The sequence below is a fragment of the Halichoerus grypus genome, chromosome 6 (assembly GCF_964656455.1).
Source record: "Halichoerus grypus chromosome 6, mHalGry1.hap1.1, whole genome shotgun sequence".
Lineage (NCBI taxonomy): Eukaryota > Metazoa > Chordata > Mammalia > Carnivora > Phocidae > Halichoerus > Halichoerus grypus.
The window spans coordinates 116,003,644-116,031,268 of record NC_135717.1 but is presented as its reverse complement, the minus strand read 5'-3'; the positions used below and the strand labels follow the sequence as shown (position 1 = coordinate 116,031,268).

Sequence of the window (27,625 nt, the reverse complement as noted above, 5' to 3'; positions counted from 1 at the left end):
ATCCCTGATGTTTCCCCCTATGCTGTCCCAAGTGGGAAAACTTTAATTTCGGTTGTTAGCAAAACGGTAATCCGGTCCCTGCGGTGACCACGCCCCCTTCGTCACGTTCCCGGGGCGAACCGGAAGGGATCGGGCAGCCCCTAGTTCGCAGACCCGGAAGTAGATGTGCCTCACGGAAGCCGGGTTTGGCCCTGCGGCTGCTGCTGTCGCCGCAGAGAAATTGTTGGAGCTGGCAGCCTAGGAATGGTGAGACCTCGCGGTTCGCTTCCGAGGGTTCTGAGCAGAGTTTGGGGCGAAATGGAGTTTTCCAGAGTGCCGCGGGGGAAGACCCCCCACAGTGTTTGGGGCCCCGCCCCGGTAGCGCCCTGAAAATCTGCGCATGCGTGAGCCGGACAGGACCAGAATCTGGTCCGAGATGTTACGCATGCGCAAAGGTGGCAAGCCGAAGGTGGGGTGAGACTGGGCCTGGGAGTTACTCCCCCTCCCTCGCCACCAGCCCGTGGGGCTTAAACCAGGGCTGCGAAAGCATCGGGGTGCACTCGGTGCTTTGCTTTTGAGTTGCAGGGCTGACTTCACCACTCTCATCCCGAGCTCCCGGAACAGACCTGCACTAATGCCCTACCTTGGGTGTGCACTCGGGGGAGAACGGGGGTGGCGGAAGGCAGGGGGTGCAGACCTAGCCTCCGCCAGCCCGCGGAATCAGGCCCTTCACCTGCTCCCCAGGTGTCAAGATATCCAGCCGTATCCTACAGAGCGGAGCGGCGCGACTAGCGCACCTGGGGGCAGGGCGGGAAAGCTGTGCTGAGAGCCGCCCTGGTCTGAAGGGGCGGGGCCCGCAAGCGGCACGCCCCAGAGAGTCCCCAGTACCTGCGTTCTCCCGGGGTTAGGAGCAGGCGCCCCAGGGCGGTTGATACTTGCTCGGTTCCCAAACCGCATTTTTTAGCTTCCACGCGGAACCACCCACTAAATCTTCAGCCAAAGCTGCAAATGGAAAAAAGAGAGAGAGAGATGGACTAATCGGAGTTCTATCTCCGTTTCCCTGCTTTGGCTTGGGAGGGCAAGGGGAGTGCTACTGAACTGAGTGGGCAGCGACGGGCGATAAGAAGTGAACCAGTAATCCCTTGTTTCGTGCTGGTTTATAGTCGAGGCCCTTCACCTAGCGACTCTGAGTAGAATCATAGAGGTCCGTGGACCCCCTAAAATGCTGTGTGTTTGTACATTTTTGTGGAGTGCATAGCTTTTATATTCTCAAAGATGCTGGTGACCTTTAGAAAGCTGTTGGTTTATCAGTGTCATATTGGCAGAATAGAGCCTCGTGTCTCTTCTTGTGTCTTCCCTAGCTTATGGGATCCTGGGGGAGCTGCTCCAGTATAAGGAGGTGAGGCTGGCCCGTTGGAAACCTGTGCCTCAGGGAGCCTCACTTCTCCTTTGCAGAATCTCCTCTCAGCCTCTAAGCTCACCTGGTCAGAATCCTTGGATGAGCCTGTGGGACCCTTCCTCCTAGCCCTGTGGTTTGGAACCAGTGGCTTTGGGACTGTAAGAGGATGGACAAAGGTAGTATGAGGCCGGGCCAGCTCCCCAAACGCTCAGGCGCCAAGCATCTGCTGATTCCACCCCGTGCCTGGCACGTATGTCTTTTCGTCCTGGCTGGGCATTGCCACCTCCCCCTGGGCCAGCACCACCCACGTACCTCTCGGCAGAGGCCGCAGTTGACTGACTTGCTGTTGAGCTGGCGCTCTTTGGCATGGCTGCATTTTGATGGCAGAGGGAGCAGTTATGCCCAGAGCCTCTGGTGTGTCGGCATCACCAGTCTGACCTGAGCACCATGTGCTGCACGACATGACACGTGGCACCGGGAGAACTGCCCAGCGTGGAAGGTCTGGGCCAGGTCTGAGCCCAGATGGGATCTGGATGGCCAAGGAACTCCCACCATAAAACCTCAAATGTCAAGGAAGCAGGGGAAGGGCCAGGAGGGCTGGTAGAGGGGTGGGGGCGGGGGGGGAGGGGCAGAGGAGGGGTCCCATGTTCAGAGGCTCAAGGCTCTGCTGGGCACTTAGGAGACCTGAGTTCACCACTTCTTTTTTTCTAGATTCTCAGGGGCTGCTAGATTCATCTCTGATGGCATCAGGCACTGCCAGCCGCTCAGAGGATGAGGAGTCGCTGGCAGGGCAGAAGCGGGCTTCCTCTCAGGCCTTGGGCACCATCCCTAAACGGAGAAGCTCCTCCAGGTAGGAAGGGTTCAGAGGGTCAGGGCCTGGGCAAGGACGTTAGGTGCTGCATGCCTTAGCCACTGTTGGGAATGGCTACTTGAGCCCCTGTGGGGCCTAAGTGATGGCAGAGCTTTGGGCTTTTCCTGCCAAGTCCGTCTCTGTGGGATGTGGGCACGGGAGGGAGATCTTAGAGGTCTCTGACATGAAATCTGTGGCGCGGTACCCTGTCATCTCAGAGGGGAGGAGCGCAGCAGTTCTGTGCCCTGTCCCCTGCGCTGGGGCAGTTAGCAGCCAGCCGGGACCCCGCGCTGTCTCAGAGGCTGGGTGTGTGTGCGTGGGTATGAGGAGGACGGACAAGGGATGCTCACTGGGTCGGACTCTCCACAGGTTCATCAAGAGGAAGAAGTTTGACGATGAGCTGGTGGAGAGCAGCCTGGCTAAGTCCTCTACCCGGGCGAAGGGGGCCAGTGGGGTGGAACCAGGGCGCTGTTCAGGGAGTGAACCTTCCTCCAGTGAGAAGAAGAAGGTGAGACATTGCGAGATGTGGGGGCGGGGGCCAGATTTTGTATTTCCCCACCACCTTTGCCAGCTGGCAAGAGCACTCCAGAGGAGACTTGTGAGGAAATCCGGTGGCCCCAGCCCCATCCTCAGCTGCCTCCCTTCTGGGAGCCCATCTCTTCTCCCTACTCCCCCTTTCTTGCCGCACCCCCCCCCCCACACGCACACCCTGTCAGTGTGTCCTGTATCACATTCTGTGTGGGAGGCATAGAGCGTGCATCTATTCTGGGAGCAGACAGCCTGTTCCCAGCATTGCTGGGTGTAAAAATAACCCCCAGGTGGCATTGCTCTGGCCCTAGACACCATACCAGTCAGAGTGGATTCCTGGTATCCTCCCCACCCACCCTCCACTCTGGCGTTGAGGGTGTTACCAGCAAAGAGAAGACCCCATAAGGTCAAGGACCATGTAGAAGTACTTCGGGGGTGGGGGGACTAGGAGGCTGGCCTGCCACACGCAGTATGGGAAGCTCAGGGCCTGAAGCCCAAGCTGCCCCAATGCTGGCTTTGAGCTCATTCTCTTCCTGTTCTCTGCCCAGGTGTCCAAGGCCCCTAGCACTCCTGTGCCGCCCAGCCCAGCGCCAACGCCCGGACTTACAAAGCGTGTGAAGAAGAGCAAACAGCCGCTTCAGGTGACCAAGGATTTGGGCCGCTGGAAGCCGGCGGATGACCTCCTGCTCATCCACGCCGTGCTGCAGGTACTGCTTCCCAGCGCGGCTTGCACACTCCCCTCCTTCCCCAGCCTGCGGTCCCCAGCCCCCGGACTGGCCCAGCAGCACCCTGGGGGTAGCAAGCGAAGGGTTCTTCCCAGCTCTCAGGCTGGGGCCAACCCATCGGGGCCCTTGCAGACCAACGACCTGACGTCGGTCCACCTGGGCGTGAAGTTCAGCTGCCGCTTCACCCTTCGGGAGGTCCAGGAGCGCTGGTACGCCCTGCTCTACGATCCTGTCATCTCCAAGTGAGTGGGGTTGGCTCCCGCAGCAGGGACGTACTGGGAGCACCAGAATTTGGCTCCTGGAACAGACAGAATTATACAAAAGCCCAAGGGAGGGACCTGGGAGGCAGGACTCATGGGACCTTGCATCCTCTGGGATGATACTGAAACCAGCCAGGCTTGGGAGGGAAGCTTCTTCCTGCTGCCAACCCTGCTGGTCCTGGCTTGATGCCAGCGGCAAGGGGATCTGGGAGCTGAAGAAGTAGCATGGGAAAAAACACCTGAATGAGTGCCAGGAGCCCTGGTTCCACCACTGTGTGCGTTGTGGTTTAGGGCAGGTCACTTTCCAACCTTTCCACACTGACCTCCCATAATTTCTTTCTCCATAAGAGGAAATTGGAACAAAAGAATATGAAGGCCCCTAAAAGTCCAAGTTCCAAGTAAACCTGTGCGCCCATGCAGTGTGCACTCTTCCTGCTCAGCCACTTCGTTTATCGTCGTCAGAGTTGGTCGGATGCTTAGCACCCATCTTCTGCTCCGCAGTCCCTAGCACCACTTAATCTGTAGCCTTGGTCCTGACAGCCAGGAAGTGGGCGGGGCTCAGTTTTGGAAAGAGGATGTGGTGGGCAGTGGGTGGTAGCTTTGGCCAAGTAAAGAGGAGGGTCTTGGGGAGGGAGCAGGAGCTGGTCTCAGGGTCTCCCTCAGCTGGCCTCTGCGCGCTGTGCCTTCGAGTCTCTGCAAGGGAGTAAACGCTGGAAACTCAGTTGGCTGAGTTACCTGTGTGTGTTAACGCTTTCAACAAACCCATGAGGCCACAGGCGTTGTGCTGAGCCTTGGGCTCTTCCTGTTGAGGGCCTGGTCTCTAGTTCTGGATCTCAAAGGCCTGCAGGAACCCCAGATTGCTAGACACCCTCCCTTCAACCCTGCCCTCTTTCTCACACACACCCCCCCCCCCGCGCCCCCCAGGCTGGCCTGCCAAGCCATGAGACAGCTGCACCCGGAAGCCATTGCCGCCATCCAGAGCAAGGCCTTGTTCAGCAAGGCTGAGGAACAGCTGCTGAGCAAAGTGGGATCGGTAAGGCTGACGGGCAGGGTAGGGGCCTGAGCACTGGGAAGACTGCTGATGCGGGGAGGCCCCGTTGCCTGGAAACATGCCCTGCAGGTGCTCATATGTCTGCAGGGGCCTTTGTGGATGGGGTCCTCAGGAAGAGCCAAGACTGGCTCCCTCTTCTTCAGCTCCTGGTGGGGGCGGGGGGCGGGGGTGGTAAGGCAGAGACGAGAATGAGAAAACCCAGGTGCTGAGAACAGGCTCCTTGTCCTCCAGACCAGCCAGCCCACCCTGGAGACGTTCCAGGACCTGCTGCACAGACACCCCGATGCCTTCTACCTGGCCCGTACTGCCAAGGCTTTGCAGGCCCACTGGCAGCTCATGAAGCAGTATTACCTGCTGGAGGACCAGACAGGTAACTGGCTCCGGGAGCTGGCAGAGTGGGTGCGTTGCGTGTGTGTGAGGTGGTCTGGGCCCGGCTGCCCTCAGGTGCCCAGGAACGGATCCCTCAGTGGCCCCTGGTGTCTTGCACCTCCCTGCAGCAAAACCAGTGCCTTCCAGAAGGAAGGAAAGTGGCTGGAATGATACTCAGCAGCGTGGTAAGGGTAGCCTTGTCTGGAATCCCGAGCAGAAAGTCCACATGGCAGGGGTGTATCCCATTTCCTGTTTTTGTTGTCATTTTTGGCCTATTTTACCATTACGTAATGACATTGAAACATGAATAAAATGTGAAAGTCCCTTTCACTGCTTACCCTTCCCTGTTTCCCTCCCTGGAGATGTTGGTATCCTGGAGATGGTACTTTTTCTAAGTCTTTCTGCCCCTTCCCTCTTTCCACATTCCTTCTTGTTCCTTCTCGCTGCTTTGGAGCCATTCAGAAATCCCCACTGGGCCTTCACACCCAGGCCCTCTGCCTTCCTCCTCTCCCGGGGGCCCGAAGGCCCTCTGCTTCCCCTCCCTCACCAGCAGGCTCTCACTCCCAATGACAGGTACTGGGAAGGTCAGCTGACGAAACTGGGTGCAACTCCTCAGTTCGTTTGGGACTCGGGGTCAGCCTTTCATCGTACGTCATAGTACAGACACTCTCCGCTCTCGCTTCTGGCCGGTATTGCCCGTCAGCGTCTCCAGAGTTCATGCTGTTCTGGAAATGAGGCTGTGCCTATGCCCCCCACCTACTCCCTGGGTCCTACTGCTTCTGGTTACTAAAAGAAACTCCTGCAGGAGGATTTTAGGAAATCTTGTCAGGGAGGGCCCCATCTTTTCTTCCTGAGGATCTCTGAATTTAGTGGGCTGCTCTCTTCATTCCTGCAACTTCCATATCTCTGCTTCGGGCTCAGGCTCAGGCGTCACTGCATTCCCACAGAGAGAGTGGACGCTGGGTAAAGTCTGTTTTTGCTGCTAGAGCTAGCTTCTTGGAAAGTTAGTTTGTGTAACTTCGAGATTTAATTTTTCTCCTCACGAGGCTTGTCTGTGGGTATTGGGTTTCTCCTCGGCTGGCTGGTGCCGGGAGGCCCTAAGAACGGGCCTGTACGCTGCTTCGCTCTTGAGTCGGTTGAGTATTCGGTAGTGGGGTTTTAGGCAGCTGTGGCGGGGGGCGGGGGGAGCCGGCTGGGGGGGGCCCAGGGGGCCCACCCCAGTCCCTTGTCTCCCACATGGTCTGACCTCGGGGAGCTGGGGGGCGGGTGGAGCACTTGTGGTTCCTGTGCAGCCCCCCTCGCTTCCCAGGCAGGCAGTGACGACACCCCCGGGGTTGACAGACTCCTCAACCAGTGGCGTCCTGGCCACTAGCTAGTTGTCACCGCGGTCCTGGGAACAGCTAAGCAGCAGTTCTCAGAGTTTGGGGGCCCTAGCCCCTTGATAGTTTGGTCAGTGGAAAACCTGAAGAACTTGCATGAAGCTATCCTCAACATATCTGATGGACTCTAATATTCTATTCCATTTCATATTTTTGGAAAAAATGACAACTCATCTCATGACCCCCGAGACGCCCTGACCCGTGGTCGGCGAGCGGCCGGAGGGGGGACGCTCCTGTCACGCCGGGCACCTGGGCGGCGGGGCTGGCCGGGCCATGCCTCTCCTCCCGCCGCGTGGGGCAGAAAACGTCGGGGAGCGAGTGATGGGCTAGGGGAGCCGTGTGGGTTTGGAATCAGGAGAGCAGAGCTTGCATCCTGGGTCTGTCCCGACCCGAGGCCCGTGGCGAGCGCTCGTTCCCGTAGGCGTCTGGCCACAGGTGCAGGGGTGCGGACAGCAGAGCCTGCCCGCCTTTGTTCACGGCCACGCAGAGCCCCTGCGCTCTGACAAACGCACACAGGAGGTCAACTTTAATTCCCTTTTCTTTCTAGAAGCACCTCTGCCCTTAGCTAACGTCAGGAACGCTTTGTGTCAAACTACCTCGCTGCCTGATTCGGCTTGTGCTCTGTTAACCTGTTGCTCTCGGCGCAGAACTGTCCCCACAGGCCCAGTCTTCCCAGTTGGTCCCCTTGGTTCAGTCACTGCCCGCAGCGTCGGGCGGAGTAGGAGTGGCGGCGCTGACCAGCTCTCTGTCCTTTGTTCAGTGCAGCCGCTGCCCAAGGGGGACCAAGTGCTCAACTTTTCTGACGCAGAGGACCTGATTGATGACAGTAAGCTCAAGTGAGTGGCTGGGGCCCCGGGCAGGGGACAGAGCGCTCGGGGCTGCCCGGCCCTACCTCCTGCTGCAGAGAACCGCGCCCAGCCCACACTCAGCCTCATGCTCCGCTCGTCACCTGGTCTCCTTGCTGAGCCCCCCACCCCTACCCCCGGGGAAGGAGGCTAGCCCAAGGCCAGAGGAGCAGCCTCCTGGGGGGCTGGGGGACCCCCGAATGCGCCAAGTAGCCCCTGCTGGTAGGGGCAGGTGAGCTGGAAGCAGATCCTGATTCGTCCTTCTCCCCCACAGGGACATGCGAGATGAGGTCCTGGAGCATGGTGAGTGTACCCGGGGGCACGGTTAGGGGGTAGAAGCCCGTGCCAGCACGGAGGACCAGTACGAGGAGCTGGTGACCGCAGGGTACCCCTCCTTACCGCCCCTCCCCCCCAGAGCTGACCGTGGCCGACCGGCGCCAGAAACGAGAGATCCGACAGCTGGAACAGGAGCTGCATAAGTGGCAGGTGCTGGTGGACAGCATCACAGGTGAGGCGAGGACCGGGAGGCCGCGCTCCCGCTCCCTTCGCCCCACCCTGGGCCCCTGCGCGTGCGTGGCTGGGCGCCCCCTCCTTTCCCGGGCCCCTGGCTCCTGCCTTCCGCGAGGGCTGGGCCCTGCCTGACACGGGCTCTGCTCCTCCCCCAGGCATGAGCTCTCCTGACTTCGACAACCAGACGCTGGCCGTGCTGCGGGGCCGCATGGTGCGGTACCTGATGCGCTCTCGAGAGGTAAGCGGGCCCAGCCCGTGTGCTCCCGCAGCTTGCCCTCCTCTGCCGGTCTCGCCCTCGCCGCCCTTCCTGTGTCTGGTCCCTGACTTCTCCTCTTTGCCTGGCCTGTGTAGACCCGTTCCTCAGGTCCCAGCCCTCACCTGCCCCATTTCCCCAGATCACCCTGGGCAGAGCCACCAAGGATAACCAGATTGACGTGGACCTGTCTCTGGAGGGTCCAGCCTGGAAGATCTCCCGGAAGCAAGGTACCAGCAGGAAGCAGTGCGAGGGTGCTCCTCCCAGCCTCTCGCTGCCCTCCGGCCCTGTGGCTTGGTCTCCCTGGGAGCCCTCATGGAGCAGCTGGGGCTGAGCAGCTGGTATTTCAAGATCTCTAACTTGGGGGTCATGGGGGCCTTCTGGCCTGACCCTGGGAAGCAGTGTGGGTGGGGCCTTCAGGCCGTCTTCTGGCCTTCCCTGTCTCCTCATCCGCCGTCGCCCCTTCATCCCCACAGGAGTCATCAAGCTGAAGAATAACGGTGATTTCTTCATTGCCAATGAGGGCCGGCGGCCCATCTACATTGATGGGCGGCCTGTGCTGTGTGGCTCCAAATGGCGCCTCAGCAACAACTCCGTGGTGGAGGTGAGCTGAGAGGGAGGTGGAGAGGTCAGGATGAGACCAGGGCCGTGGGGCACCGGGACGTGGGCCTGGCCCCCAGTCCCACCTCTGTCCTCAAGCCACTCTTCTCTCCCGCCCATAGATTGCCAGCCTGAGATTCGTCTTCCTCATCAACCAGGACCTCATTGCCCTTATTCGGGCCGAGGCTGCCAAGATCACGCCACAGTGAGGAGTGGGGGCAGGACCCGTGTGCTCTCTCTCTGGCCTCAGTTTCCCTGCCATTCCAGCCCCTTGGAGCTGGGAACTCAGGCTCCTGGAAAAACCATAGTGGGCAGGAGTAGACCCAACTGCCGGCCCAATGATCTGAGCCTCTGTGGGAAGGCAGGGCTGGTCCTTGGGAAGCCCCTAGAGGCTGGAACCCTCCGGCTTCCTTAGAGCCAGAGCCCCTCCCCTCCTCCCCTCTCTGCAGGCCACCCTCCTCTTCCCCTCAGATTCCCACCTTTGCCCCTTTGTCTCCAGCTGATTAGCTTCAGACTTTTCCTTTATTATTGTTCTTTTGTAAATAAAAAGCACCAAGTTCCAAAGTAGCTCCTTTTATTTATTTTTTTTTAATATAAAAAACGGGACTGGTGAGGCAGGGACACATGCAAGGGGTGGCAGAATCCCTCCTTGGCCTCAGGCCTCTGTCCGCCATCCCGCAGAGGGAAACAGAGCAGTAGGCTGAGGAGGGGCCCAGAGATTCCCAGCCTGGGGCCTGCCCCTGAGGCTCTTTTAATTCTCCGGCTCCCCACCCTGAGCCGGGGGGGCGGGCAGCACAGAGTCCTGGAGGGGTGGCTGCCCCCCTTCCTCCGCCCCGAGTTCAGGCCGGGCCCCAGATGGCAGCATGTCTGGCAACACGGAGGTCTGGGGCTGGCAGTCAGACCCCTGTGCCTTCTTCCTGGGTCCACTGGACTGTGCCAGAGCCACGACAGCCGATAAGCACCATCTCCAGGCTGTGGGGTTCCCAGGGCAAGGCCAGGCCCCCTGACCCTGGTGGGGGCTCTCCAGTGCTAGCAGCCTCAGCCTGGTTCGTGGGCTCTGGGGGCCCAGTCCTAGCCCCTTCCTCAGGAGGTGGCGAGCCAGGGGTGCTGGGCTCGGGGCAGAGTTCTCCTGAGCCCAGGGGCTCGGAGTCAGAGGTGGAGGCCCAGAAAGCTGTGGCTCGAGGCCAAGGGGAGCTCTGAGACGCTGGGGGGCCCCAGGGCCAGGGTGCCACGAGGGGAGGGGGCCCTGGGCGAGGGTGGGGCCAGGTCCCACCCAAGACAGAGCCAGCTGAGGGCTGCAGGCAGTAGGAGGATGTCCCAGTGTCCACACACAGAGGCTGCAAGAGCCCGGAGGCGCTGGCTAGGCAGGGCCCCTCTCCTGCTGCCCGAGGGCAAGGGCCCTCCCCGTGAGGCGCCAGGACTTGCTGCACAGCCTGGCGAAGTGACTGCAGGCCCTCCCGCATCTGCAGCACCTGCTCAGACAGCTCTGTCACCTTTGGGGAGCGAGGGAGGAGGAAAGAGCTCGGAGTTAGAGGAGTCCGGACCTCACACCAAGAGCAGTGCCCGCCCCTCCCCCCCCCCCCCCCCCCCCCGCCTCCAGCTCGCCCCTCACCCACCGCCTGCCGCAGCTTGTCCAGGGTGTCTGTGCTCCTTGCCTCGCCAGGCCCGAGGGGGACAGTGAGCAGGCCATTCTCTGCGAACAGGAGGACGAGTCACCAGCCGGCACCGGGAAGAGGAGATGGCCCGGCGCGCGGGCCCCTGCCCCAGTTAGCACAGACTGCCGTGGCCTGGCGGGACCTGACGCCAGCAGCGGCCACTTCCAGCCTTGCCCCGGCTGCGGAATTCTGCCCAAACCGCCGGGGGGTCTCGGGCACGCTGCCCGGCGCTTTCCCTCGGGAAGCTGCTCTTTGTGCCTGTCCTCCAGACACGGGAGCGCTCCGGGGCGCTCATTCCCTGGCCCACTCTCGGGGCCACTCACAGCCCTCTGTCCTCCCCAGGGTCGTAGCAACATCAGCTTACTTCACACGCACAACCGCCGTATCACAGACCAGAAGCTGGGGCGAGAACCAGGACCCCGCCGCCGGAGAGCTGACCGCAGGGGGCCGAGCCGCGTCCCGGCGGCCTCCCGACAGCAGGGGCTGGTCTTCCCCACCGCACTGCCCCGCCCAGCCGTGTAGGTTGAGAAGGGCAAGAGGGCGAGAAGGCTGGACCCCGGCAGCCCCTCAGGTTTACAGGGCCAAGAGGCAGCCCTGCCGACCTCCCCCAGCCCCGCTGGAACCCGCGCCCCAGTACCTGGCCCCGGGGAGGGACTGCTGCTGCACTCCGGGCCAGACCGCCCCACACGGAAGGAGAACTTGGGCTGGTCGGAGCCACAGCCGTCCTCAATGCCATCGACTACCCTGCGGACACAGGGGCCAGGGCGACAGATCAGTCCACAGGCAGCCACTGCAGCACCCGGCAACCACGCACACGAGCGGCAGGAGCCTGGAGCCCAGGGCCCGGGGCAGGTAACACTTGGGCCCTTTCCTTAGGAGCTTGCGGTTTTGCTAGGGATCCAAACCTGAGCAACATGACACAGCGGGAATTCTAAGCAGTGAACAGCCAGGCACCAAATGGTGGGGTGGGGGGGGCGGGGGGCGGCACAGGAAGGTGGAGTCCAAGAAGGCTTCCTGGAGGAGGCAGGGATGGGTTAGGATGGAAGGATGGGGAGGACTGTGTCCGGCTGAGGCCCCAGCCCTATCCCCACCACCTCTGCCAGAGTGCAGTGGCCCAGGGCCTGCTTACCTGGGGCTCAGATCCGGGGGTACGTTCCATGGCACAGAGGGCAGCTGCAGACCCTCTAAGCTTCGAGGGTGGGCAGAGGGGCCAGCCTCAGCCTGCGAAGCCCCTGCCCTGCTGGGCCGTCCCCTGCCCCTCAGCCTGGGCCGGGGCGCCGTCTGACGTGGGGAGAGCAGCTTAGCAGCTGAGGAGGAGGAGGTGCAGCTGGGGGACAGCAAGGGGCTGGACGGCTCGTCGGCTGGGGCTGGGGAGGCCGTGGGGCCCTGCTCCCCATCGGTCTCCTTCTCCTCCAACGTGGACATAAGGGTGTTGTCGCCACTCAGGGAGCTGGTGTCCGCCTGGGGACAGTGGGGGACAGGGAAGCGGCATGGAGAGCCCTACTGTGCCCCACTCACCTGCCCCACCCCGACCTCTTCTCCCTAGAAGGAGCCATCTTTGTTAAACTGGATGCCCAATATCTCCCACCCTCAGAGGAAGAGGCTCAGGTGTGTATGGGGGGGCGGGGACTGCTTTTCTGCTGCCACCACAAAGCCACCAAGCCCTGACGGAATTTGCTGCCTCTCAAAATTCTAGCCAAATGTGGATACACCACCCCTCTACTTGGTCCCTCAGGCTAACCAAACAATCCAGGAGAACACCGTGCTAAAAACAGGTTTGGAATTAATGATACAAGCCAGGAAAATTCAAAGCCCCTCAGAACAGTTCTCTCTCACGGTGAAGAAGCAGGGGGAGCCACAGGGCTCTCTTCAGAGGCGGCCCGGAGGACAAGTGCCTGGCCCTACCCGGGGCTCCCATCCCTCATGTGCGGCCCTCAGCCTCCATCCCTTAAGACTTGGCTGTGGACCAGGCCAGGCCGTCTCAGGTGGGCCAGGGAGAGCCGGGAGGGCGGTGGGAGCTAAAGGACAGCGTGGGTGTGAAGGGACAGGAGACGGGAGAGTGTAGACCCCCCATGACGTGTGGCGCTGCTAACACCAGGCCAGACGCTCACACAGTGCCTCCTAAAGCCAACCTCTGCCCACCTCCTCAGGCCCCTGGCACCCCGGCCCCCTCTGCACACATTCCCAGTGCTCCCACCTCTGCGTGGCCTCCACCGGCACCCAGGTTATAGCTGAGCTCCCCTCGGAGGCCCCGGCTGAAGCGTGGGGCAAACTCGGGGTACAGCGCGAGGCTCTCGTGCAGCCCAGCCAGCTGTAGACACTGCAGGACGCAGTAGGTCAGCCCCTTCACGTCAGCATTGGCCTTGACCACCTGCTCCCGCCGCGGCAGCTCGCAGCCAATCAGATCACCCTTCCCTGGAAGCGGAAGCAGAGGTCAGTGAGCCCTGGGCAGGGGAGTCAAGCAGAGGCAGCTGAGCTTCCCGTGAGCTCCGTGGGGCCTTGAGAGCCAGCACAGAGAGGGTGCCCAGGCCCTAGCCAACCCCTGCTGCCTGCCCCCGGCTCCTCGGGCAGGCTTGGAGTGAGACGCACTGAGATCCAGGTGCTCAAGCACATCCGGGATCGAAGCCACTGTGCTGGACCCATTTGAATTTTAGCTCTAAGACAACTGAGCAGTCCCCAGGCTGCCTGTAGCTCCGAATCCCTTACGAAAGCTAAGCCAATCACTCCCAGGCCCCATCTCTGCCTACGGAATCATGATACCTACAGAGACCCACCATCCGATATTGTTCAAGCCTCACAGGTGATTCAGGCGGGGCTTGTCCAGGAACCCGGAGGTTAGTGCCCCGTGGGGCACAGCGCTGTCAGGCGGCCACATTACTTCATCTCCCTGAGCCCTGGTGCTTGCACGACTGATTTTGTGTTGGACTGAGTCGTGGTGCTTTCTGGATCTTACCAGAAGGTGTCAATGGAGGGTTTTCCCACCACCCAGCTGAGGCTGCCACCTGGCCGACAGCATTGTACAATGACATCAATTACAGTCTGCATCCCCATCTCGGAGAGGTTAAATTGTAGGGAAGAAATGTGCATCTTAGAATCAATGAGCTAGGGGCGCCTGGGTGGCTCAGTCGTTAAGCATCTGCCTTCGGCTCAGGTCATGATCCCAGGATTCTGGGATCGAGCCCCGCATCGGGCTCCCTGCTCAGCAGGAAGCCTGCTTCTCCCTCTCCCACTCCCCCTGCTTGTGTTCCCTCTCTCGCTGTGTCTCTCCCTGTCAAATGACTAAATAAAATCTTAAAAAAAAAAAAAAAGAATCCATGAACTAGGGTGTCTCCAATCAGGGACACGTGAGGATTAAACGAGTTAGGGCAGGTAAAGCGCCTGACGCACAGACGGCCAATCAAAGTTCATTTCCGTCCTCGCCGTCCGGACAAGAGTGCCCTACAGACGGCTCCCACCAGGGCTGGCATGCTGTGAGCGCTTCGGCAGAGCCCACTCACTGCCCAGCCCACTGTCCGAGTTCACAAGACTGGAAAGCCTTTCCTTACCCTCAAGGAAAAAGATGGATCTCTGCCACCCCCCGCCACGGGCCGCCTCCTGCTGCAGAACCGAGCTTAGCAGCCTCCTGTAAATGTGCGTGGACTTTTGCTCAAACTTAAGTGTAGAAGGCATCGCTGTTAAATCGTATTTTCTTGGTTTGGGGCCATCCTTCTGGTTCCTTCTGAGAGCTGTTTGGATCTCCATGTGCTCATCTGATGAATGAGCTCTCTCTCCTCGTGTGTGTCATCTGGAAATAGGAGAAGTGCGTATTTTTTTGTCTTCATCCAAAAGGTGAGACAGAATTGAGAAAAAGGACAAGACCGATGACAGAGCTCCGTGCCACTGGTCTCAGACCAGAGACGGCTCTGCAGGCTGGCCTCTCGGCTGGAACCTCTCCGCTCTCCGGCCCCCTCAGGTCTTCTTGGCGCCGGCACCCAGTCCGCCTCTTCTCCTGCCCCCACAGCCGACTGTGCGTGCTTAGCTGTCAGTTCAGACACGGAGGTAGGGGCCGGAATCACTGCACCGTGAGCCTCCGCAGTCGGCAGCCGGCAGGAAGCCCCTGGATGTCCGGCTAAGGAGGCGGGTGGGGGCGGGGATGAAGGCAAAGTAGAAAACCGGCTGGTGGGGAGCCAGGAATTCACCAGGGCATCCAGACCCTTGTCAAGTCAACAGCTGAAACAGTTCAGCAGGAACACGAGGGATCAAAGGTGGCAAAATTCCGGTGCTGGGGACACAGGCAGTGAGGCAAAGGCCTGGGGCGCAGGCGGGGGACATCCTCAGGGCTCCGTCTTAATAGTGAACATTATTCTGCACCCTGGTTCCTGGCATCAGGGAAGAATCGTTCTTGCAGGACCGATGCCAGCTCCCAGCCTCACGGCTTCCTCGGCTCCGAGCTGAAAACCATCTGTTTAATAATCCGCCCGACAGTCTTGACCAGTCTGCGATTGTCAAAATCTGTTTGCCCTTCTGAATCTCTCCGGTTCTCCCTCATTTCTTAATGTTGCCAGCAATATGTGAGTGGCCATAGTTCCATTCGCTCAGAGTCCTGGCGTAAGAGGCATCTAGGCCCAGAAGCCAAACTCACAAAAGACTCAAAGTGAAAGGTGTGGCAGCCTCTGGCCTCTCTTACCTCCCAGACCCCCTTTATGGTATTTCTTTTTCCTGTTGGAAGATCACCCTCCTCAAGGGAGAGGAGAGGGACACACAGTAGCTGCTGGTTGTCTGGTCTTTTTAATTCTCCAGGTTAGTGACAAACCTCAGCCCCTCCAGGGATCAGCCATCTGCACAGTGAGTCTACGAGTCCTTGGCTGAGGATTCACCTCCCTTCCATCTCCTGGGCGAGGCCCTCCATGACCTAAGCCGATCCCAGAGTTCGCACCTGCTGGGTTCACTGCTGAGAGCCTCCCACAGCTGGGGAGCTGTGCAGCCCTGTTTCCCAAAGCGCTTGCACCTGCCTTCCTAAAGCCTCGTGTGTGCGTCCTGCCACCCTGAAATCGTGCCCTTTCTTCGGGACACAGCTCTCCCTCGAGCAAAGCGCCTGAGAGCACAGTGAATGAAACCTGAGCTTTAGGATTGGCGGATGAGGCTCTAACCCCTCCTGCCAATTTATGAACCTCTCCAAGCCCCCCGCTCCTTCCAGGCAAAACAGGCCCGACACCAGCGCCCCTGCCATAGGTTTTGCGAGGTCTGTGCGAACGGAAGCACCTAAGTGCCAGCCCGCCTGCGAGACTCAGGGTCAGCACTGTTAACGACGTCCATTCCACACCTGCAAGCTCTTCTTCCTCATCCAGGGACTTGACGACCCATCTCCACCTCCTTCTTTGGCCACGAAGGGAAGTATACAGGCAGAGTCTGAGCCCCGCCTTCACCCACCCGCGCCCTGGGCCCTGCTCTGTGACCGGCCGTGGCCGGCCCCGCCAGGAGAGCTCCCACTGCCCCCTCGCAGCCCTGCCCGAGCTCACTCTCCAGCACTGCTCTTCCTCCTTGACGGGGAAATGCTGATCCCCCCACCCCCTCCTCGGCTCTGGGCTGGGCCTGCACTCACTCAGGGAGCCTCGCACGCCTGCAGCAGTTTCCAGCTCCTTGTGTTGCCACCTGGTGGTCACTGGGCCCGCTGTGAGCTTTGCCCTGGGCTCCACGGCTCCTCCCGACTCCATCCTGGCTGTTTCCCGGGGCTGCCTTAACTGTGTCCTCTCTCCGTGTTTCTGCTGAGGGGGCCCCCGTTCCACCCGCCTCCCGTAAGGCCCTGCGTCCCCTCCCGCCCCCACACACCTAGGATCGCGAGTACAGTGCCCCCCTTGAGCACCTCCATGGAGCCGGAGCAGACGAAGTAGAGGGCCTGGAGAGCGTCCCCTTGGTGGATGAGGTACTCGCCAGGCGTGCAGAAGGCGGGCCGCAGGGCCAGGGACAGTGCCCGCAGGCAGCCGCGGCTCGCGGCCTCAAACAGGGGCAGCTGCAAAACCTCCTTGTGCAGGTGCATGGCGATGTCTGCCCGGAGCTCGTCCGGGAGGCTCTGCAGCAGCTGGGGGGGGGGGGGGGCGTGGGGAGGTCGGTGGTGGCAGAATGGAGGGCAGCCTCCAGCCAGCTCCTTTACATCCCTGCAGGCCTGGGGAGCCACCCGAGGCTCCACACGGGGTACAATCCGTGAGGGGGGCCGCCTCAGCCTCGCTCCCAATCACTTTAGCCCGCCGCGAGCAGCTGGGCTTTCCTCCTCCGGGCCCACAACTGGATGCCAGTGAGCAGAGCCCCCAGGCCTAGCGAGGGTGGAGAAAGCCCTCCAAGCCTTCTTGACCACCCTCTGCCCCATACTACTGTCTCCCCCCAGCCCCCCCGCCCCGAGTAGCGCGGAAGCCAAAATTCAGCGTTCCTTGCCCCCCAGCCCACTCCTGGGGATTTTAGGCCAAGCGCATACTCCTCCAAGGAGTGAAGGCTGGCAGGGCCCCCCAGGAGGCCTGCGCACCTCAGTGGTGTCGATACCGTTGTTCACAGCCCAGGTCGCCTGGAAGTACTCGAGCATGCGCTGCTTGAGGGGCTTGGGGATGCGGTGGATGCGGATGTAGTCGCGCAGGTCCCGGGTGCGGCTGTGGTACAGAAAGCGGCGGGCGTACATGCGCTGGATGATGGCCGTCACGTTCCCAAACACCACCGCGTGCATCAGGGCTGGGGAGGGTGGCGACAGGGGGTCACCTCCAGGCCCGGCCTGACACCACGCTGGGCACATCTGTCCTCTCCCCCCGCCCCCACAGGCTCCTGGGCCAGGCACAGGGGGGCTCCCTTGGCCCTGGGTCTGTGTTCCTCGGGTCCCCCAAAGCAGAACCTCTAGGAAGGACCTGGGGACCCTGGGGGAGGCGGGGATGGGGGCCGCCTGGGGCCAGAGGTCTGAGAGTGGGCGGGAGAGCAGCAGGCCTCACCGCCAATGAGCATGGTGCAGATGGAGAAGATCTTCTCAGTGTCCGTGTTGGCGGACACGTTGCCGAAGCCCACGCTGGTGAGGCTGCTGAGCGCGAAGTAGAGGGAGGTGATGTAGGCGCTGCGCAGTGAGGGGCCGCCCAGGAGCTCCAGTCCCGTCCTGTTGGCCTCCCCGCTGACGCTGCTGCAGTTGTCGCCCTGGCCCGAGCTGTTCCCTGCAGCGGGGCTCTGGCCCACCAGGTAGTAGGGGGTCTCCAGTCGGCGGGCCAGCTCCTGCAGCCAGCCTGGGGGAGGGGACGGGCGTGCCTGAGCCTCGGACCGCACTGCCTGCACTGCAGGCCCAGGGGTGCCCACTGACCCTGCCCCAGCCCCGCGGGGGACACGTGGATGCAGGTCCACCGCCCATGTCTTCCCGCCGCTCTGCCAGTCCAGCCCAGCCCCGCCCGCCCCCTCAACCCTGCCCCAGACAAGCACGTGAGCACGAGGCTGTGGCCTCCCCAGCCGGGGTCTGCTGGTGCCGAGCAAGGAGCACACACCCTCTTCCCCGTGGCTGGCACGACCCCCAGGAAACAGGCCCAGCTGGATGCCACCTCCTCTACCTCGTCCACCCAGACTCCTCTCGCTCCTCTCGGCTCACCTGCTCCGAGAGCCGCCTCACCCTCACCCGGCCCCACCACCGCCCAAACCGCCCACCCCCACGTACGCGCTCCCAGGCACGCCGTCGTGGACGCGCGCGCGAGCACCGCCAAGGCCACGGACGTGCTCGGCACAGTCGAGAGGATGAGGACACACACATGTGAGCACATTCACAGGTGCACGGCCACGGCCACTCACACGGAAAAAGCCTGTGCGCCCTTGGGAGAGAGACAAGGGCACACGGGTGCTTGCGCTCGGACACCCAGGTAGGAGGTGAGCACGAGCACACGGGTGAGCACACTCAAAGGCCACCGGCAGCAGGCACCTGTGCGCCCACAGAGGCTCTTGAGCACGCCTGCGCACACGGGCCAGCCTGGGACATCCGGCCGAAGCTGGAGAGTGCTCCAGTCTCGCCATCGATCCCACGTTCCCTGGCCTGGCCTTGGCAGGAGGTGGGGCTGTTTACTGGGGTCTCTCAGGAGCTCTGGCTACTCAGAGTCACTCGGAGCCTAGCCAGAAGGTTGTGGGAATTCTCGGGTGTTGGATGGGGGTTCCTGGGATCCACAGGGGTCCCAGGGGTCCTGGCAGAGCCGGGAGTCAGGGGAGCAAGGGAGAGAGGGCAGATCCAGAGTGGAGAAACAGAGGGCAAGTGCAGAGGTGGGCTCAGGACCTCAGGCTGCAGTGGAACTCGCCTCTCTGCATGCACTCTGCCGCCCCCCACCTGGACACACCCAGCCTCCCTGCTCCACACTCTCCTGAACCCCTTACACACTCTGCTCCCCGAGATCTCCACACCCCTTCTCACCCCTGGAGCCGTTCATTCAGCAATCTCACAAACATGTGCCTCATGCACAAACCTGAGTGCCATATGATGGGGCTCAAACTGACATGCCATGGGTTAGGGCTAGAGGGCTTCCTGAAAGAGGGGACACTGGTGCTTGGTCTCAGAGGATGGGTAGAGTTTTGATTCAAAGAAACTGAGAGAAGGTTGTTCCTGACCTAGGGGAAGGCCAGAGTGGGCCAACCCTAGAGATGGAGACAAGTGCAGGCAAATAGCTCCGCTTAGCTAGAATGTGGGGTTCACACTGGGGGCGTCAAATTCTTAGAATTTGGTAAGATATGTTAAGGCCTGAGCCAAGGTGAGGACTCATCCTCCTGTGAAAAACTCTTCAGCCGCTATTCAGTTGGGCCCCTGACCTGAAGCCAGTTGCCAGGTAAGGAGGGTGGGGGGCAAGGGGTGAGAAGCAGGAGGATGAGGGGAGGGTGGCAGAGGGGGCTGTCCTCTCTGTTTTGGCTATGGGGCACTGGCAGCTCCTGGAGCTGGTGGTGTGGGGAGGCTGTTCTGGAGGCCGGTGGCTTTCGTACTGAGAAATGCCCTGAGGGATCTCCCTCAGTATTTAGTACCATCTTTTGAAAATCCAGCCCATCTCCACTGGGCTAATGGGAATGGGGGGAAGGGACTGTGTCCACACCATGGCCAGAGGAGCACCAGAACCAAGGCAGGGAAGCCAGGAGAAGGCGCCTCCCACCAGGGCTGAACCAGGAGGGGGCGCCACTCGCCCTCCAGACATCCCTTCTGGGGCTGGATTCTGGGAGGTCTGGGTGTGGCTCTGACCCCACTGGGGAGTAGTTTCTCTGGAGAAAGGAGGAGCCGATGATGTGAAGGACTTGGAAACTCCCCTAATGTGAGCTCGAATCAGCCCAAAATAGAATGAAATCACTCGAAAGCTTAGGGTTCAAGGGTGCTAGAATTAACATGTGTATCTGCAAAACAGCCTGCCTCCCACCTGCCCATGTTCTCCATGGTGGGACTCAGAGCCCCTCCAGGAGCCAAAGATATTCTTCATGTCAGCTGAGCAGCCCCTGTAAGGGGGTCAGAACAAGGAGCCACATGGATGCATGACTCGGAGCATCTGGGTCCTGTTTGGGAGCGAACTGACCCGGGGATTTGGTGTCTCAGCCCACTTTGGGATCAGGGTCCTGCATCACAATTATCTATCTTCCAGCCCATTGACTGTGTTTGCTGGGTGGCCGTCTGACCCCAGAGCCGCCTCCACCACAGCATCCCTCGGGGAAGGGCGGGTGCCAAGGAGCTGACACTGCCTGGAGCATCCCGGTTCCATGTGCTCAGCAACTAGAGCTTTGGGGAATATCCACTGGGCCCCTGGGCCACACCAGTCTCCATGGGCTTGGTGAGAGAGAGAGGATTTGCAGGAGGCTCCTCGTCCCTGGGAACAGATCAGAGCACGTTTCTAAGGCCCACGTGCGCTCCTGATGATCCCACCAAGGAGCAGATGGTCATGCCAGGCCTGTTGAGCAGCTGGCCTGTTGCCCGCTGACTAGACGGGGCACCACAGGCCAGTTACTGGGAAGCCACCAGAAGGCTGGAGGGCATGGGAGGAAGGACGTGTGTTCGGTTTTGGAGCCTCAGGGTATGCAGAATTAGAACAGGCTGGAACGGAAGGGTTTGGAGTTAGGGGATGGATGGAAGCTGAGACGGTGTAGGGGCGCGGGGGGGATCACAGGCACTAGGTGAGGGGAAGAGACGGGCCGGCGCAGGCGAGGCTGGTGAGGGCCGCGTTGCTCAGGGCAGAGAAGTAGAGCAGTTCAAAGGAGTGTGGTTAGCAGGGTCGGGTACCACAGGACTTCAAGGAGATGAGGGTTTGGCCCCAGAAGGTCCCCGTGACCTGCCAGTTGCCATTTTGGGTGGAGAGGTGGGGGTGGGAGCCTTCCTGGCAGGAGTTAAGATGTGAGTGGGAGGCGAGCAGAGGGAGAGTGGCAGTGGAGGTGAAGTGAAGGAGAGTGAAGACACCAGTGGGGCGCTGAGAAAGGCTGCATTTGAGGCCTGGGGGAGGGCGGAGAAGCAGCTGAGAGAGACGGGCCTAGAGGTAAGGAGAGCGGGGCAGGGCCTCAGCAGGCGGGGCGCGCGGCCGGGATTCCCGGAGGGTGCTGGGGAAGCAGCAGGCATCAGGGGCGCCCAGGAGGGCAGCGGCTCCCCGCACGCCTTCTCCTGAGAGGGGTGCAGTTCTCAGCTGGGCAGGGGCCTGGGGAATGGGACAAAAGCTAAGGCCACAAGGAGGCCATGATGGCTGAACAGGACCCCCCTGGGCAGCCCACTGGGCTTTCCCCACTATGCCCAACTGCTGAAGAACAGGCCTGCCTCAAGGGGGTGGCTGTCACGCTCACACCCGTGCGCACACACACACACACACACACACACACGCACACACGCACGCGGGCGCGCCGGCCCCCATTCTCCTCGCAAACACATCCGCACTTGCCCGAACGCCCCGGATACGCCTGCAGAGGCCGACCTGCACACGGATCAGCTCACACACACACACTTGGACTCACGTTTTCCTGACGTACACGCTCGAGCAGACATGCTCCCCTGACACGGACGTACACCCCCCCGCCCCCCGGAGGCCTCCAGTACCGATCTCCGGCAGCTCCGAGGCACTGCTCTCGATCTCCCGCTGGCCGATGTAGAACCAGACGCAGGCCACCCAGTGGGCGAGCAGGGCGAACACCGCCATGAGCAGGGTGAGCACCACGGCGCTGTACTGGGAGTAGCGGTCCAGCCGCGGGAGCAGGCGCAGGAGGCGCAGCAGCCGCACCGTCTTCAGCAGGTGCGCCCCAAAGTACTGAGGTGGGGGGCACGCGGGGAGGTCACCCCAGGGCCGGCCCCACCCACCCTGCCCCAGAGCCCACCCAGCCCGGCTGCACTGACCACATTGACCTTGAAGGCATGTAGCAGGTCGAAGGGCAGCGCCGCGATGACATCCAGCAGGAACCAGGTGGTGACGTAGTGGAGGCAGATGGACTTTGGGGCAAACACCACCTGGCCCGACTTGGACACGAACGTGGTGCGGAAATTCAGCACGATGTCTGCAGGAAGTCCGGGTGGGACTTAGCACGGGGTAGAGGAGGAGCCACACCTTACTGGGCACCTGCTCAGTATCTGACACTGTCTTGGGCCCCCGACCATCTTCCTTCTCACAGAACTCTAAAGGGTGGACATTGTTGTGCCTATTTGATGGAGGGAGAAGCTGAGGCTTGGAGAGGCAACAATCAGCTCAGGGTCCGATACCCCATTAGCAGTAGAGACATGTTTGGAACCTAGGTTTGATGTCAAAGCCCACAGGTCTCAAACAGGGGGAGGACATGGGGGACACTCGTCAGCAGGCACGGAAGCCATGCAGACTCTCCCCATCAGAGCCCGAGGGGTGCCCGGCGCAGGGTGGGGTGGGAGGTACAGGGCACACGTACCAAGAATGAAGAGGACCTCCACGGCCAGATCACAGATGCTGGGGGCACTGCGGGCGGCGCTGGGCTCCCGGGCTGTGCTCACACACACGCTGTAGGGCACGGTGACAGCCACGTAGAGGGTGGCGAGCAGGATGAAGCCGTCCCAAGTGGCCCTCAGTGCCCCACAGTGCAGCAGGATGAAAGGTGACTTTCGGATGGCGGCTACTTTGTACTCGGGCAAGTTTGGCTTCTCCCCAAATACCCCCTGAGTGAGGCAGGGCAGGTCCGGCCGGGAAGACAGGAAATTGGCAGAGACTGAGTTTGGATAGGGCCTGGGACAGGCATCCACCTTCTTGCTCTCCCTGCATACTCAAAGCTACCTCTGACACAGGCATTAGAGTCCCCATGTTAGAGATCAGAAGACTGAGGATCGGGGAGGCCAGACTTAGCTGAGGTCACACCACTGCTTAGGGGAGGAGCCAATATTGATCCAAGGCCCATCTGCCACCAGGGCCAAGACTGTATCTTTGATGGATCAGGCATCTGACATTCCTTCCCTCCCTCATTCACAACCCCCTAAGTGCTGGTGGGGCCTGGGTGGTCCCCTGGACATCCTCCCTCTGGTGGGCTTCGTTCCCCTCCTCCATCTCCTCAGCTTGCCCCTACCCTGCCCCCCAAACACACACCCTTGTGCGCAATCCACCTTATTGAGCTTGTGCTTGCCCTTGGGCTGTTTCTGCAGGTGCCCAGACAGGTGGTAGAGCACAGCCCGGCTCCGCCGCCGGTTGGCATTGAAGCCTTTGGTTCCTGCCCGGCCATATCGGCGCCGGCCACCACCTGCAAAAGAGGGGCCCATGAGGATGATGGCGGGAGTGCCTGCACACCCCAGCTAGGGTCTTGGGTGTAGGACACCAGTTGCTGGCCCATGAGCTGGTCTGACTCATGGACCAGTTAGTCTGTTTAGAGTTGGGGGCTCCAGCATCCTCATTTCTAGGGGCATTAGCCAGCCCCAGCAATGGGCAGTCCTGTGGGTGCTCATAGACGCTCCTCCCCATGCCTGCTTCCAGCAGAAGGAGGTCTGGATCAAGGCAAAGGCAGGAGAGGATCTCCATAGGGAAAGGCCTGAGAGAGGAGGAGGGAGATGATTCCCAGGGCTGGGGGTGGGGAGTGGGGAATGGAGAGTACCCCCGGCATCCCCAGTGGCAAAGCCAGCTTCTGATGACAGCGTTCTGAGTTGGTCAAAGGCCTCTGCCAGCCCTTGGAGGATACATGAGGGCTTTAGGATGCCTTTTAGGAGGATAAAAGCGGGCTTTAGGGATGCCTGGGTGGCTCAGTCAGCTAAGCATCCGCCTTCGGCTCAGGTCATGATCCCAGGGTCCTGGGATTGAGTCCTGAATCCGCATCCGGCTCCTTGCTCAGTGGGGAGCCTGCTTCTCCCTCTGCCTCTACCTACCACTCCCCCTGCTTGTGCTCTCTCTCTCTCTGACAAATAAATAAATAAAATCTTTAGGAAAAAAAAAAAAAGCAGGCTTTGGCTGGAGCTCCGAGTCAGGTCTGTGGGAGGGAAAGGAACCAGGTGGATCTGCGCTCAGCCCCATGAATTGGTCAGAAAAAGGTACCTCAGTGGCACTAGGGGAGTTTGTTTGCTCTCAGTTTCTTAGCAAAGTGGACTTTAAAACTCCCAACTTTGTCTCAACTGGTCTTTTGGAAACAAGCTTTCCATACCTGGGCACATGGAAATGAGGGCAGCATAGGCCTCTCACCCAGCAAAGCGGGAGTTAATGAATGCAAGGGGGTGGGGGGACCCACAAGCCCGAGCTGGGTGCCAAGGCCCCGCCCAGGCCTGAGGTGCCCAACGTGCCAGCCAGCCAGCCACAGCAGCTAAATGAACAGGGCCACAGGCACCCACCTGTCTCCTTCCAGTTGTCGGGGCCCCCTCGGTTCTTGGTGTCGCTGATATCCTTGTGAGAGACCAGGAAGAGGGCCACCTCCCCTTTCTCATTCTTTATGGGTATCACATCCAGGAGACACCAGAATGGGAGCCCTGGGCACAAAGACAGACTCAGCCCAGCTCCTACTGTCACCTTGCCCGAGGTGACAGAGGTCCCACTGCCAGCCCTGGCCAAGACACAGGCTTTCCTGGGGCGGGGGGCAGCCTGGCTCCACTTAGGACAGGGCTTGATGGAACAGGGTCGGGGAAAGCAAAGGAGAGCAGAGATGACCATCAGACATGTGTGTCCATAGATCTGGCCTGCTGAGACGGGGACATTTCTCTGCTCGGGTGAGAAACCCAAGATCGGAAATTGAGTAGAGGCTGAGGCTAAGGTGAAGATGGAAGAGAGAAGCCAGGGGCAGTGGATGGGGTGGAGAAGGAAATGGGTAAGTGGGAAGATGGGGGGAGATGGGGAGATGGAGATGATGGGGATGGAACACAGGGACTGTAGATGGAGTGGGTGCCAGGCTGGGTGAGACCTCAAAAGTGAGGTGGGCTGGCCAGGTGGCCCCTCACCGCTCTTCCGGTACAGGATCAGCTCAGCCTTGAACTCCTTGTGCTCATCCAGGGCCTTGCGGATCTGTTGGCGGACAAGCTCACTGGTGTCTGGCCCATAGAGGAAGGAGCAGGCACAGCCCCGCTGCATGACCTCGGCCCGGGAGAACCCCGTGAGGTCGCAGAAGCCATCAGAGCAGTAGACCACGGGGAAGAGCCCCGCCACCTGGGCGTTGCCCAGCACGAAGTTACTGTCTGCAAGAGAGCACCTCTCAGAGGAGGCATGGGGTGAAGGGGCCCAGGGTCTACCACCCCTCCTTTCCTAAATGCCTGCAACCAAAGTGTGGGTGTCACAAAGCCCAAGAACCCTCTGTGTGTGTGTGTGCGTGTGTGTGTGTGTGTCTGAGCCTGGGGGTTAGGGCAGGCGCTGTTTATAAACAGAATCAGTGTGTCGCCTATGTACGGAGTCCACTCCTAGCAGTGTGTGTATGTGTGCACTCAGGACTCAACACACGTGAACACGGAGGTTGGTGAATGCAGCCCTGTGTGGGAACTGTGCCCTCCGGACTGTGTCCTGAGCAGCTTGGGGTAAGGGTAGGGTTGGGTTGCCCCAGGGGAGGACTGCACAACCAGCTCTAGGCAGCCTAGCCCTACTCCTACCTCTGCCAGGTTTGCTCATCAGCTAGGTACCCAGGGTGGCTGTCTGGCTCCTCTCGCTGGGACCCACCTGGATGGGAGGCAGTCCAGGCCACCTTCCATTCTGCACCCCTTGTGTGAACCCCAGCTGCCGGACCTGGCTCAGGAATTAGTGGATGTGATTGAGAATGGGGGTGTAAGAATTGTAGCTGAACAGCACAGCCTGGAACCAGGACTGTATTGGGGAGTGGAGGGCACTGAATCAGCAGGCTGCAGGAGCCAAGCGCAGGGCAAAGCAGATGGAGAAGTCAGTGTGTGTGTGTGTGTGTGTGTGTGTGTGTGTGTGTGTGGAGAGGGGGTGCTCAGTGATGGGCTCCCACCCCCTATCAGAAAATGCAAGACCATGGAGGACGATAGGCTGGGAAGCCCCACTGGGGGGTGAGTGTGAGGGAGAAGAAGAAGGGAGGGGGTTTGCACCACTTTCCATGTGTTCAGAGCCCTGGGAACCCAGGATCCAGAAGCTCTGGTCACCTACTCCAAACTTCCCCAGTCTTGGTGGGAGTACCCAAACCTAGCTTTTTGGGTCTAGAGGGGTTCTGTAGGTTTGGGCTGGAGAGTTTAGGCGGTGAGGTGAGCTTGGACTAACACTACGCTCCTAATCCCGCCTACTCCATCTCCTTTTGCAAACCTCTTTTCTAAATCCGTCTTTTGAACCCTCCGGGTGTCCCTGAGCACCGCTCCTCTGCCTCCCCCCGCCCACCCCCGCCCCGCCACTTCCATGGTAGTCGGTAGGATAGCGCCAGACACAGGGATGGGGTGAGTTAGACTGACTAGGTCGGGGTTTGCGCCCTCGCCAACAAACGGCATCCTGGGCCCCAAACCCGGAGACTTCTGGCTGTTTTTGCCCAACCTGGGGCAGAGTGGACCCTGAACCTTTGGGAAACGGCGTCTGGAAGGAGATAGTGGTCCCGGCTAAAAGCGGGGCATCGGGGAGGGAAGGTGAGAACAGAGGGCGCCAGGCCGAGATGTCGGGGTGCGGGACCTGCGGGAACCCTGGCAGGAAACGGCTTCTCTGGGAGCCAGTGGGGCGAAGGTCAGACTCACGCGTGCCGTCGAAGCGCGTGGCGATGGTGTCCAGGAAGGTGTTCTGCGGCGCCAGGAGTCCCCGCATGGCCGGCATCTTAGGCGGCCGTAGCCGCCCGCCCCATCCCTCCGGGGCGCGGGGGCTCAGCACCGGGGGAGGGCGCCCAACTCGGCCGCCCCCCGCCCGGCCCCGCGCCCCCTAGCGAAGCCGTCGGAGGCCGAAGCCCACCCCGGGTTCGCAGGCCCGGCCAGCAGCCGGTGCGCGAGGGGGCGTCCCCGCCGTCGGGGCCCGGAGCATGGCGCGCGGCCTCTCGCGTCCTGGCCGCCCACGAATCCCGGGCTCCGAGCTCGGCGCCCGCTGCGCTCTCTGCACCTTCCGCTCGCGGCGGCGGCGGCGGCAGCGGCAGCGGCTCCCGTTTCGGCTGCGGGTCGGCTCCCGCTCGGGCTCCGCTCGGCGCCGGGTTCCCGCAGCTCCCTCCGTCTGTCGGGGAGAGGCGGCAGCCTCCCTCCCTCCCTCCGGCGCCCGCCGACTGCACCGGGGTAACCATGGAGACGGGCACACCCAGGCAGGGCCGCCTCCTTAAAGGGACAGGCCTCCCGCCTAGGGATCTCCTCCCCTCGGGACCTCGGTGGGGGGCAGGGGAGGCGGCGGCCCTTCTACCCCCGCCGCGGCGGCCGCCCGAGCCGCCCCAAGCCGCCCCGCCCGCCCCTCGGAGAAGACCGGCGAGCGCCTGGTCCCGCTCGGGCTGACTCAGCGCAGGGGCGAGGCGTCTTTCTCTGCAGCATGGGGGTTCGCACTGAGCCTTGCAGACTCTCCTCCCCCGGAGGGACCAGAGGAGAGCTCCGGCGGGGGGTGAGCGGCTGGGGTGGGGGTTGTTTTAGAGGACGCTTTCCCCGAGGAAAAATGTAGTGGGAAAGGGGGCTGGGCTACTGGGCGGAGGTGGGGGAGGCCGGTAGTAGGCGGAGGTTGCGGCCCCTGGAGGGGCCCCAACTGTACAGGAAAGTCTAAAAGGAGATGGGGAGGGCGGTGTCGAAACAGCCTCTGGGCATCCAGGCCTTCTCAGCCTCAACTCGACCCTCATCACTGGGCCGTGCAGCTGCAGGCAGGAGCTGTCAGGAGACTGGAGGGTGGGTAGCCCTGGAAGTAGGGTTGAGACGCTCTCCGTGAGTGCCGGTGTGTGTGTGT

At 61.2% G+C, this 27,625-nt stretch overlaps 2 protein-coding genes across 6 annotated transcripts; one reads left to right on the top strand and one right to left on the bottom strand.

The window, feature by feature from the left end:
• The first annotated feature begins 142 nt into the window (after positions 1-142).
• MCRS1 (microspherule protein 1) lies at positions 143-9,315 on the top strand. Of its 4 annotated transcripts, XM_036121104.2 has the most exons (15): positions 143-246; positions 1,435-1,554; positions 2,090-2,228; positions 2,598-2,736; positions 3,305-3,463; positions 3,614-3,723; positions 4,666-4,774; positions 5,024-5,162; positions 7,301-7,376; positions 7,660-7,688; positions 7,801-7,893; positions 8,051-8,133; positions 8,291-8,378; positions 8,625-8,752; positions 8,871-9,315. In XM_036121104.2, exons 2-15 carry the CDS (start codon positions 1,545-1,547, stop codon positions 8,955-8,957), a joined length of 1,389 nt encoding a protein of 462 aa, XP_035976997.1. In that variant the 5' UTR covers positions 143-246; positions 1,435-1,544; the 3' UTR covers positions 8,958-9,315. The 4 variants fall into 4 exon arrangements, with proteins under 4 accessions (XP_035976997.1, XP_035976999.1, XP_035976998.1 ...); XM_036121106.2 differs by lacking the exon at positions 1,435-1,554 and having other exon boundaries at positions 149-246; XM_036121105.1 differs by lacking the exons at positions 143-246; positions 1,435-1,554 and adding an exon at positions 1,607-1,628.
• Positions 9,306-27,122, bottom strand: KCNH3 (potassium voltage-gated channel subfamily H member 3). 2 transcript variants are annotated; one of them, XM_036121098.2, is made up of 15 exons: positions 26,461-27,122; positions 24,742-24,975; positions 24,142-24,276; positions 22,936-23,069; positions 22,254-22,497; positions 21,715-21,872; positions 21,421-21,628; positions 17,351-17,632; positions 16,900-17,099; positions 16,212-16,461; positions 12,601-12,818; positions 11,533-11,864; positions 11,041-11,147; positions 10,365-10,441; positions 9,306-10,241 (listed from the first exon to the last, which is right to left on the bottom strand). In XM_036121098.2, exons 1-15 carry the CDS (start codon positions 26,534-26,536, stop codon positions 9,645-9,647), a joined length of 3,252 nt encoding a protein of 1,083 aa, XP_035976991.2. In that variant the 5' UTR covers positions 26,537-27,122; the 3' UTR covers positions 9,306-9,644. The 2 variants fall into 2 exon arrangements, with proteins under 2 accessions (XP_035976991.2, XP_077932084.1); XM_078075958.1 differs by having other exon boundaries at positions 24,742-24,971; positions 26,461-26,603.
• Positions 27,123-27,625: the final 503 nt, after the last annotated feature.